A 12,283-nucleotide genomic window follows, 5' to 3' on the forward strand; every position below is an offset into this window, starting at 1 on the left:
TTTGAGCTAGATATTCTGGAAAACAGCAAAATCTAAGAAGGCAAACAATGACCCAAATTCAACCAAACATCAATTCTGACTTGATCATAATTAACTTTCTGAATCTGCAAAATTAGATGATTATAATTCATGTTTTTTGAAAAAGCAAAATTCTCTATTTTCTTGGTATGTATGCTTGGAGTTTGGTAGAGTCCATTTGTCACTAAGAACAACCTAATAGGGGAAGGTTAATAAGCTTCCTACATATCGGCTTTCAGGGCACCACTGAACCACTTCAACACTGGGCAAAGTTTCTCTATAAGTGCATGTATATTTTTCTCCTGTGGAAAGGATCTAGATTCTTTATAAAAAATTGTAACACAAAAAGAGTTAAAAATTACTATAGGTCATGCTGATGCCTAAGAATGCTGGTGGCAGTCCCAGCTCAGACATGGGCAGAGCTGCTGAGACACTGAAAGCCCGCTGCCTGTGAAATGCTTCAGGGACACTGCCTACAGAGCAGGTCCCACCAGCCTCACCAGAGAGGATGCCCTTATGTCCATGATGGGCTTTGAGAAAAGCAAGGTCCTTCCCAAGCCATCCAACAATGTCCAGCTGGATCTGGGCAAGAAGAAAGTACAGCTAGACCGGGCACTGTGGCTCATGCCTGTAATCCCAGTACTTTGGGAGGCCGAGGCAGGTGGATCACGAGATCAGGAGTTCAAGACCAGCATGGTCAATATGGTGTAACCCCATCTCTACTAAAAATACAAAATTTAGCTGGGCATGGTGGCACAAGCCTATAGTCCCAGCTACTCTGGAGGCTGAGGCAGGAGAATCACTTGAACCCAGGAGGTGAAAGTTGCAGTAAGCCAAGATCGTGTAACCACACTACAGCCTGGGTGACAGAGCGAGATTCTGTCTCAAAAAAACAAAACAAAAGAGAAGAAGGTACAGTTATTAATCACAGAGGCAGATAGGTTTCCAGCAGCCAGTCAATATGCACAGTGCCCCTAATACTGGCCACACAGAGCCTTCCTCATGACCACATAGCCAGGGTGAATAAATACAGGGCCAAGTTCAACCAATATATTAACAGTTAAGTACGACATGAAGACCCCAATTGGCCAAAGAAGATTCAGCCAAGTAGTATGATGGAGCACTGAGCCACTTGGCAGCATATGCCATCAAGATAATTGACACCAAGTACCAGGAGGACTAGGTGGTGTGGGAGTCTAAGCTGTGTGCTGCACCAGGTGCATCACGCCAACATCATCCAGCTGGTGGACGTGTTTGGGATGCAGGAGCAAGTACAGATGTTGATACAACTGGTCCCTGCTAGCATGGAGTTATTCAACCACATCATCACCAAGGGTTCCTTCACTGAGCATGATGCCACATGAATGCTGCAGATGCTGCTAGATCATTCGGTATCTGCATGCACTGGACCTCAAGCCTGAGACTCTGCTCTACCAACACCCAGGCACTGATTCCAAGATCATCATCACTGACTTCAATCTGGTCAGTGCCCGCAAGAACAGCAGCAACTACAAATGCCTGATGAAGACCACCTGTGGCAAGCCAGAGTACCCTGCCCCAGAGGTTCTGGCCTGCAAGCCCTACACCATCCAGTGCATGTATGGGTGCCAGGCATCATCGTCTACATCCTGCTGAGTAGCACTATGCCCTTTGGGGATAACAGTAACACCTCAGAGGCAAGTACAGTTACTCAGAGGAGCCCTGGCTACCCAGTATGTCCAAACTGGCTAAGGATTTCACTGACTGCTGCAGGCCCTGAGACACCTGTGGTGGTAAGCATGGCAGCCTCTTCATCCCTGAAGAATCTGTACCACTTCATCTCCCAAAAACTCCTCAGTGTGCCTCCTCACACTGCCAGAGCACCAAATATGTCTGGTTCACGTTAAAGCCACTCGACAGGACACAAGCTGAGTCACATGCAAGAGCGTGAGCTGCAGAAACTCAAATCTGCGCTACCAGCAACAGTACGGTGGCTGATCCACCTGGCTGTAATACAGACAATGGTAAGATCTCAGCCTGGTTGTTCACTGCTGTGCCATCTAGGCCTGTTACCCTCTCTGGAAATGGGTCTATACAGCAAGCTAAAGGTGAAGATGTCTGATCCCACTTCCTTCTCCGTGCCTTCAGCAGCCCTGCTCCTCACCATGGGCTGGGCCCATGCGACAGAGCAGATGTGGCACAAGGGGCTGTCTATGCCCTTTTCTGTGACTCCCTGAACGAGCAATCTGGCCTGGCACTGATACCCATTTTGGTGGGAAACTGCTCTGATAGGAGTTAGGGGAAGGACAGAACCTGGCCTTCACTGTCTCCCTAACCCTTTGACTCTTCCCCAACAAAGGGTCCTGCAGTGCTGGCTTAAAAGTGTACTACAGCCTCAGGACCCTTTGGGACAGTCACTTCTAGAAGCAACACCCATCTCTCCACAGAGCCTTCCTCTCTGACTCTCTGCATTCCAAGGCATCTTGATCCTTAAGATTATGATCCAGTGGGAGGCCCAAGTAAACACAAAGCTTACGCCTTGACTGGACCCTTAGCCACTGGCTAGATTCAAAGAGCCCCCTACCTCCCATCCAAGACCTTTCTTCCTTCATGGTGCTGCCCCGCAAAGACATCTCCTGGCCCAAGGATTCGCAAGACTTCTGGTGGTAGGGCCATGGCATGGACCTTAACTCTTCTAGATGGTGTGGCCATGCTGGTGGCAGGGTTGCCCCAGGCTCCAAACAATCTCTGATTATGAGAGGGTCCTTGGCCCACCAGCCTACCACCCTCAGTGCCTTCTTTGCAGAGCCCACCATTACCTCCCCTTCCCTCTTGGATAACCATTCCATTCCCCAGGTGCCTCTATCCCAACTGTGGGAGGTTAAAGGGAGTCCCACTGCTGCTACCTGGAGAATGGGGCCTTTGAGGGCCAAAGCAGAGGGCAGGGGGTTTAGGATTCCATTATCAGTCCTGGTTCAGTCCTTTGATATGGTCCATAGACCTTTCCCATCAGTCTCTGCTGCTCTTCTACAATGGCATGAAGGTGCTATCTGGCACCTGACATAGGTATGGACAGCCTGGGAGTGATCACTGCACATCCGTCACACACACCCCTTGTGTATACCCACTGTCCTCCACAAGGAAGCAGGAAAAAAAAGAGCTGCTGCATTAGGGAGGGCCCCAGGCTGCTTAACTCTCTCCTTCTCTTGAGCTTCTAAGCATCTCTCCCGGAAACTTAACCACATTGTGTGAAATGTCTCTGAATCCTGGGTGGCTGGGGCACTTGCCTTCTCATAGCTGCCCTTGCCCTATCCACCCTGTGCCTGCTTCCTTTCATGGCATTATCGTTCCAGTCTGGACCCCGATGAGTCCGACTAGAAGGAGCCCCTGTGGAAGATGGGTGGGGTTGGGTGACTGCTTTCCACTAGAAATCATGCTCAAATCTCTCATGGCACCTTCCCCCACCACAAAGCAGGCTGGAACCCAAGCTCCCTCTCTCCACAGCTGCCTTCAGTGGGTTGTAAAAGGACTAGGGCCCAACCTTAGCCAGACTGCAGGGTCCCTGCTAGCATAGAGGGTTTGGCTTCCACTCAGCAACTCCACGCAGCTTCTCCTAAGGGGCAGCCTTGGGCCAGGCCCTCTTGTTTCTGCATGTGCCACATCTAGTGGGAAACCAAAGAGACCACTCTACCAAGCCAACCGTGCCTTATACATACCCCCATTCCATCCTCACTGCCCCCTAGGGAGGATGCAGTGGAAAGGTAAGCCCCATGGCCTCAGATTCCCCAAGTATCGCTGGGGGCCTGAAGCCCAGGGTTGTCCCTCATCCTGAGGGTAGAACAGAGAGGGCTTAGAGATTTGAGCCTTTCACAGTCCCACCTGGGCATTCATGTCATGGACTGTGTATGGAGAATGTGTAGTTATTTATTCTGTGTACTGAGATTATAAATATATCCTCTGTATTTAATAAACAGACTACCCTCCTCAGGGAAGGCTGCCCATGTTCCAAAAGAAGAGGGGAGAACAATTATGCTACAAGAAGATGCTACCTAGCATCGAAAGCAGACCTGCCAACCTGGGAGCAAGAAAGACATCAGAAAAGACAACTATGAAAAAACCCAACCCCTATAAAAATCAAAAAAGAATGTTTCAAAAAGGCAGTCAAGCCGGGCGCGGTGGCTCAAGCCTGTAATCCCAGCACTTTGGGAGGCCGAGGCGGGTGGATCACAAGGTCAAGAGATCGAGACCGTCCTGGTCAACATGGTGAAACCCCATCTCTACTAAAAATACAAAAAAAAAATTAGCTGGGCATGGTAGCACATGCCTGTAATCCCAGCTACTCAGGAAGCTGAGGCAGGAGAATTGCCTGAACCCAGGAGGCGGAGGTTGCGGTGAGCCGAGATCGCGCCATTGCACTCCAGCCTGGGTAACAAGAGCGAAACTCCACCTCAAAAAAAAAAAAAAAAAAAAAAAGGCAGTCAAATAAAATCTCAATAGGGCCCAGGGCGTCATTATATTGTGACATACCATAATTTTAAAATTTCATAATTACGATCTTGAAGCATGGAGAGAAGTCTGTTTTAAGTCCAGTTACTCATTTACCGTTACCCCAAGATCCACGTACCACCTACAAAGGACAACGGATGCCAAAGAACAAATAAAGTCACAAAAGACTTGGTTACTTATATTCTTATGGCATCAATTTTATCCACAGAATTAAGTAATTTTAAACAAATAGATTGTGAAATACTAAAAACTGTACAATAGTTTAAAGTATAAAATACGTAAAAAACTTTAATTGGTTTACAATTAAAAATCGTATTTGAATAACTGGCCCTTGTTCAACTTAAAAAAGCCGAGTTACAGAAAACTTTTAAAGGTTATGTAGGCCAGGCATGATGGCTCATGCCTGTAATCCCAGCACTTTGGGAGGCTGAGGCAGGCAGATCATGACGTCAGGAGATTGAGATCATCCTGGCCAACACAGTGAAACCCTGTCTTTAATAAAATACAAAAATTAGCCAGGTGTGCTGGTGCGCACCTGTAGTCCCAGCTACTCAGGAGGCTGAGGCAGGGTAATCGCTTGAACCCAGCAGGCAAAGGTGGCAGTGAGCAGAGACTGCGCCAGTGTACTCCAGGCTGGCGACAGAGCAAGACTCCGCAAAAAAAAAAAAAAAAAAAAAAAAAAAGTTATGTAAAATTTTCTGCACAATGTACATTTTTCTTTTGTATAGCATCCAACATGTTAAAATAAAATATATCATGAAAAATGTTTTGCCTTTATTTACAGTTTTAGCAAGTATACTTTTCAGCATTTTGATGATTTGTAACTACTTTCAGAAACTTCTCCAAGAGGAGAGAATCACCCATTTCAAAGATAAAAGGTTAAAAAAAGGACTACTTACAAATTCCCCAAAGCCAGGCTATGTAAATTCAATCCAGAAATCTTTGTTCCATCACTTTGTTTTCACCTGTGCCAGTGTTCTACTCCCTGCTTAGCAAATTCTCATCTGCTGTTGTTACTTATTTTAAGGATTGCCTTTCTATAAAGCATTCCTTTGACCCCCTTATTTACAACTGACTTACTTTTTATGCTGTACATACTTCTCAGAGTGTTTACAGCATAAGCATAACATTTATTGCATATCTATCAATGGAAACAAGTCTGGATTGTCTTTTTGCTGTTTCTACTTCAGCATCTCACTTATCTACCAGAGTTCTAAATTCATATTTTAAGTTTGGTTAATTGCTTACTGAATGGGGTACTTGCCTTGGGATTAAGGATTTGCTTTTTACCCCAGTTCACTGTTTGATCTATGCTCCCAACTTTCTCTCTCCTTCTGCTTTGGAAAAGACATGTGTGCAAACCGGTTAAAACTTCTTTTTTAAATGTGAAGGGCAAAATAGATACAACTACATCTACTGTAGTAGTGGTGCTTTAAATACCTTAAAAGTTAAGAAATGAAAACTCTAGGCATATTTAAAATGACTTAAAGCATTCATAAATCACTTGCACACTTAACTTGCTATTATCAAACTCCTTCACTTAAAGGAATCTCTTTTTTTTGTGGAGGCGAGGTGGGAGTGAAGTAGTTAGGATAAAAATTTAAGAAAATGGAGGTTTGTTCAATTAATTAACTTATTTAGAGAGAGGGTCTCACTCTATCCTCAAGGCTGGAGTACAGTGGTGCAATCACGGCTCACTGAAGCCTTGACTTTCGGGGCTCAAGCGATCCTCCCACCTCAGCTTCTCAAATAGCTGGGACTACAGGTGCACATCACCACTCCCAGATGGTTTTTGCATTTTTTGTAGAGATGGGGTCTTGCTATGTTGCCCAGGCTAGTCTCAAACTCCTGATCTTAAATCATCCTCCCCGCTTGGCCTTCCAAAGTGCTATAATTATAGGAATAAGCCACCGCAAATGGCCAGGATGCAAGGTTTAACCTTGATCAACTTGTATTAGCTCAGATTCAAGTTCTTAAGTAGATGGAACTTAAAATCTCAAAGATGGCCAGGAGTGGTGGCTCACGCCTGTAATCCCAGCACTTTGGAGGCTGAGGCAGGTGGATCACGAGGTCAGGAGATCGAGACCATCCCGGCTAGCATGGTGAAACCCCATCTCTACTAAAAATACAAAAAAAATTGGCTGGGTATGGCGGCATGAGCCTGTAGTCCCAGCTACTTGGGAGGCTGAGGCAGGAAAATCACTTGAATCCAGGAGGGGGAGGTTGCAGTAATCCAAGATCATGCCATTGCATTCCAGCCGGGGTGACAGAGTGAGACTCTGACTCAAAAAAAAAAAAAAAAAAATCTCAAAGACTACGTAAGCCAGTTATCTGTGGTATAGCAAAGATAACAATTATTTCGATATATGAATTGCTTTACTTACCCATCGGAAATCCTTCCCATCAAATTTGCGGGCATTTGTAAATAAAACAGTTCTAGCTGGCATGTTAATTCCCATAGCAAAGGTCTCCGTGGCAAATAAGGCCTAAGTAAATAAGTAATTCTATAATTAAACATGTATTTTAAGCTAGTTTTATAATTTTTAAGTAAATGTATTATTCATCTTTAAAATTATTTATTAATGAGACCCTACAAAAAAAAAACCAATATGCTATTCTCAAACATATTTTGTATTTTATATATAAAATTATTAATTAACATTTAATGTCCCTCATAGCCCAGAAATTTGCTAATTCAGGGAAAACATACTTTCTTCAATTCTAAGAGTGGCAACTAGAGAGAATACACACTGGTCTTACAAACAAAGCTTTAGGCTATAGAATATTTTTCTAAACACAGACAAATTTCCTGGCCTTTGCAACTGATGATGTAGTGATTTTGAGGACCACTTCAGTATTAGGTGATTTCTTAAGGAAGACTAGAATCAGTGATTCGTTATATTAACTTCTAAGACCAACAAAAACAGTGGTTTAGGCACAAAACAATATACGTATAGGTAGTCACTGAAGTACTAAATTCTCATTGTTAGAAGTAAAATATGTTAGTTCATCATTTTTATAGAATATTATTCATCCATTAAAAAGAATGAAGGATCAGACATGATGAAATTATATAACGCAGGCAGTATAACTTTTTTTGTTGTTCACAAAATGACTAATGCATTGTTTGTACATATATTAGTAGATATTTCTGGTAAGTGATGGGATGATCTTTCATTTTTTACTTTACATACAATTACTCTATTTGAATTTTACAATGAACAAGTATTGCTTGTATATTTTTTAAAAGATTCTTTAAAAAAAATGTGGGGCTCAGCAAAATACACAATCTAGAAGGAACATACCAGGATCTAGATATAAATATTGACTAATTCTTAATCTAAATGACTTCAAATACATATGTTCTTTAAGTACATTTATCTTAAATATACTACTTATTGCTGAGATTCTCATGATAAACCTCACATATGATTTTTAAAATTTTAATAATTTGTAAACATAAAATAATGTATGAGGCTGGGCATCATAGACTATAGTAATCCTAGCACTTCGGGAGGCTGAGGTGGGAGGATCACTTAAGGTCAGGAGTTCAAGACTAGCCTGGCCAACATGGTGAAATCTCCAACTCTACTAAAAAATAAAAATAAATAAAATCCTGTAGTCCCAGCTACTTGGGAGGCTGAGGCAGGAGAATAATTGCTTGAACCCAGGAGGCAGAGGAGCCACTGCACTCCAGCCTGGGTGATGAAGCAAGACTATGCCTCAAAAAAAAAAAAAAAAAAAAAAAAGTATGAGTGATATATAAACATATGATTACATTTTTAATATTGTTTCTCATTTTTAATATCCCCTTTCTCGGCAGAGATGTCAGTATCATTTTAAAAAATTAAATCAATGCTCTTTGTTTTAAATTACAATATTCTAAAAACTCTCTTTCCTAAGTCTAACCAGCAATTTCCTTGTCTTCTCTAAACTAATCCTTTTATTCTGCATGTAGAAAGAAGTTTACTTATCAAATCAACCCCAGGTTTAGTAATTAAATAAACCTTCTGCAACACTGTGTTATCCAATAGTGTTACCACTACATCCTTTAAGAAAGAAAACAAATGATTTTTTTTACCTATACTCCAAGTTTTAATTTTACATCATATATAAAAATCAAGTTCATTTATTAATAAACTTGATGTTTAATAAATTAAACGAACTTGATTTTTATATATGATGTTATGCTAAAATTATTACATGTTCAAAATCAAGTTCATTATTATATTTAAGTCATTCCATTAAGCCTTGTTAAAAACACACACACCCGTCTATAAACAATGTTCTCTATAATTTTCAAACTCTTCATACAATACAATTTTGGGGTATAAAAATAGAAATAAAACCATACCTTTATCAATCCTTCAGAAAAGAGAATTTCTATAGTTTCTTTCAAAATAGGAAGTAAACCACCATGGTGAATACCAATCCCCCTCTTCAAAAGAGGAAGTACATGTTCTACCTGTGATTTTGGAATAACATTGATTTTATGATATGAGAAAAGGAATTTTAAAATGTTAATCAAGAAAAATAAATGAGTAAAGAATGCTTTCTCTCTAAAAAAAAAACTTAATAAAGTCTTTCCAGAATAGAGCAAAACTCAAACCTCTATTCTCACAGATTATTAAATTCAATATAATTCTAGCCTAGTTCATACGAAAGGCGTATTGTAAATATACTTTACAAATGCTTTGCTGCCTTAAGTTTTCCGGCACCACTTCATTGTCTCAAAAAAAAGTATATGTTATGGGGGAAGAGTTTTTGCCTGTAGAAAAGATACTGGCAACTAAAACTCCCAAAAAATGAATCACTATAACCCAGATTTGGCATGAATATGTACTTAATATAAAAATAAATCAATTATTGAAGAATTCTCTAACAATCTATCAAATGTCATTAAATACTATTAGAAATGATAACAAAGATGTATAAAGTCATGGCTCGGTCCTTAGATACTAATAATTCAGTCATGAAGGAAAACTATAAAAAAGTTTATACATTACAAATCCTTTTAAAATAGCAAGAAACATGTTACCACAGTCTTATGGAAAATCCCTTAAAAATCAAAGCATTCATCTGTAAAGCAGAGTATGATCTCCCTTCACCTAACAAAACTTTCATACCACTCTAAAGCAGTATTTCTCAGCTTTGGATGCAGGGGAGAATCACCTGAGAAGCCTTTAAAAGACTCTGATGTCAGGATATACATCAGTCCAACTAAATTAGGATTTCTGGTAGTGGCACATAAGCATCAGAATATTTTAGAATTCTCATGCAATTTCAACAGTCAAAGCAAAAATACAACAGATTAAAGCCTAAAGTAGGTGTGTTAAATTCCGCACTAAAAGCATGATTTTAATTAAGCGTTCTCTCTTATTTTATGTGGTAGCCTTATGAATTAAAAAAGTTAATGACTTAAAACTAGCATTAAAAATTCTATAATATTGAGAATACTAGCAGTAATTTTCATGCCACGCTAGCTCTCAGAGAAAAGTTCCTTTAGGAAGCAATCTTTCTTCCTATTGCCTTTTTGAAGTTTAAAGTACAAGTCAAAGTATCATTTAAGTGCATATCACAACATATATGCTGCAGTGTGTGAAAAGTGTGATAACCAAGCAATGTAAAGTGAATATATGCAACTACTGAAAACTGAAAACTCACCTGAGGGAGTTTTTTATCTTCATCGGATAAGCAATCAATTGCATTACTGAATACTTCTTCCACCATCTTCTTTTCTTCATCTAGGAGAAAATTCAAGGTTACAGAAATATCAAAATGAGTCAGTGATACCAAACTTCACACACTACAAAGAATAAGAGTCTAAAGGCCAGGCGTGGTGGCTCAAATTTATAATCCCAGCACGTAGAGAGACCATGGCAGGTGGCTGGCTTGAGGCCAGGAGTTTGAGAACAGCCTGAGCAACATGGCAAAGCCCTGTCTCTACAAAAAATACAAAAAAATTAGCCAGGCATTGTGGTGCACAGCTGTAGTCCCAGCTACTTGAGAGGCTGAGACAGGAGGACCACCTGAGCCCAGGAGGTTGAGGCTGCAGTGAGCCAGGAGGTTGAGGCTGCAGTGAGCCATGATTGCGCCACTACACTCCAGTCCCGGCAATACCCTGTCTCGGGAGGGAAAAATGTCTTTAAAGAGCAAAAGTAAAGAGCTGGCATTTAAGATGGTCAAGGAGAAAGTAGATAAAAATTACTACATAATCAATATAATCTCTGCCTTTCAAAACATATCTAGTAGACCTAATCATGAAAAAAATCTTACAAAAATAATATCTTACAAAAATAATAAATAAAATCTTACAAAAATAATAACAATAACCACAACTGCTGCTTTATATACAACATTTAAGTCTAACAATTACAGGACACAGGAACTATTATTATCTACATTTACTACTAAGTAAAGTGAAGCTAGTTTTTAATAATTAGCACTTCTATTAACTGTGAGAATAACAATTCCAGAGCCCATGCTCTTTCTTAACCACTGCACTGCCTTCTTGTACAGTGTCTATCAAATAATAGGTACTGAATAAATATTTGTTAAATTGAATAAATATCTGTTACATTAATCAGTATGCAACCCTGCAACTTTTAAGTTTATTTGGCACTGGTAGGTAAGAGAAAACATTTATGAGCAGAACAATTCCATCACAAAAAACCAAAATATTATTGGCTTTAGGAGACTATGTTGTCTACCTGTCATTTTTACTTTTACTCATGGAAAAGTAGGAATTAGCTTTAAAATGCACAGATAAAATGAACAAAATCTGCCTTGATAAAGAAAACAATACAACTGAAATTTAAATTTGGATGACTTAAGGTATTATTTACTTTTCACTGTACTGAATTACATATGTAAAAAGCAAGAGTTGAAAGACAATCGGGTTGGTATTCAGCACACTGCAGTTCTTGGCCAGTGGTGTGGTTTGAATGTGTCCCTGTAAAGTTAATGTGCTGACCCCTTAATCCACAACACAGCAGTATTGAGAGGTAGGGCCTTTAAAAGACAGAGCCCTCATGAATGGATTAATACCTTTATCAAAGAAGTGGGTTAGCTATCACTGGTATGGGTTCCTGATAAAAAGATGAGTTCGGCCCCCTTCTCCCACTCTTTGCTCTTTCATGCTCTCTTGCCTTACTGTCTTCACCCATGGGATTCCATGACAAAAAAGGTTCTCACTAGATGTGGTGGTTCCCTCACCTTGGATTTCCAGCTTCTCGAACTATAAGAAATAAATTTCTGCCTTTCATAAATTACCTAGTGATATGGTTTGGCTCTGTGTTCCCACCCAAAACTCATCTTGTAGCTCCCATGATTCCCATGTGTTGTGGGAGGGAAGTGGTAGGAGATGACTGAATCACGGGGGCAGGTCTTTCCTGTGTTGTTCTCGTGATAGTCATAACTAACTCTCACAAGATCTGATGCTTTTAAAAATGGGAGTTTTCCTGCACAAGCTCTCTCTCTTTGTCTTCCGCCACACAGTGTAAGATGTGACTTGCTCCTCCTTGCCTTCCACCATGATTGTGAGGTATCCCCAGCCAAGTGTAACTGTGTGAGTCCATTAAACCTCTTTTCTTTGTACATTGCACAGTCTTGGGTATGTCTTTATCAGCAGGAGAAAAACGGACTAATACACCTGGTCTCAGCTATTCTGTCACAGAAACACGAAACAGACTAAGACAGCCAGGTTGTGCTACTATATTAACTGTGTGACTTTAAGTGAATTACTTTTGCAATTAATGTATAGAAATAATTTACCAATTTG

The 12,283-nt window shown here is 40.5% G+C and overlaps 1 protein-coding gene across 2 annotated transcripts in view; it reads right to left on the bottom strand.

Annotated features, from left to right (window-relative positions):
* The window catches only part of MTREX (Mtr4 exosome RNA helicase), a 111,349-nt gene that overhangs the window by 62,503 nt on the left and 36,563 nt on the right, over positions 1 to 12,283 (bottom strand). For both annotated transcript variants that reach the window (XM_003925848.4, XM_074385870.1), the window contains exons 12-14: positions 10,168 to 10,247; positions 8,858 to 8,968; positions 6,888 to 6,989 (exon numbers count right to left, since the gene is read on the bottom strand). In XM_003925848.4, coding sequence (XP_003925897.1) covers positions 6,888 to 6,989; positions 8,858 to 8,968; positions 10,168 to 10,247 — 293 coding nt within the window. The remainder of the gene's footprint in view (positions 1 to 6,887; positions 6,990 to 8,857; positions 8,969 to 10,167; positions 10,248 to 12,283) is intronic.

Source organism: Saimiri boliviensis, chromosome 1 (genome assembly GCF_048565385.1).
Source record: "Saimiri boliviensis isolate mSaiBol1 chromosome 1, mSaiBol1.pri, whole genome shotgun sequence".
NCBI classification, from domain to species: domain Eukaryota; kingdom Metazoa; phylum Chordata; class Mammalia; order Primates; family Cebidae; genus Saimiri; species Saimiri boliviensis.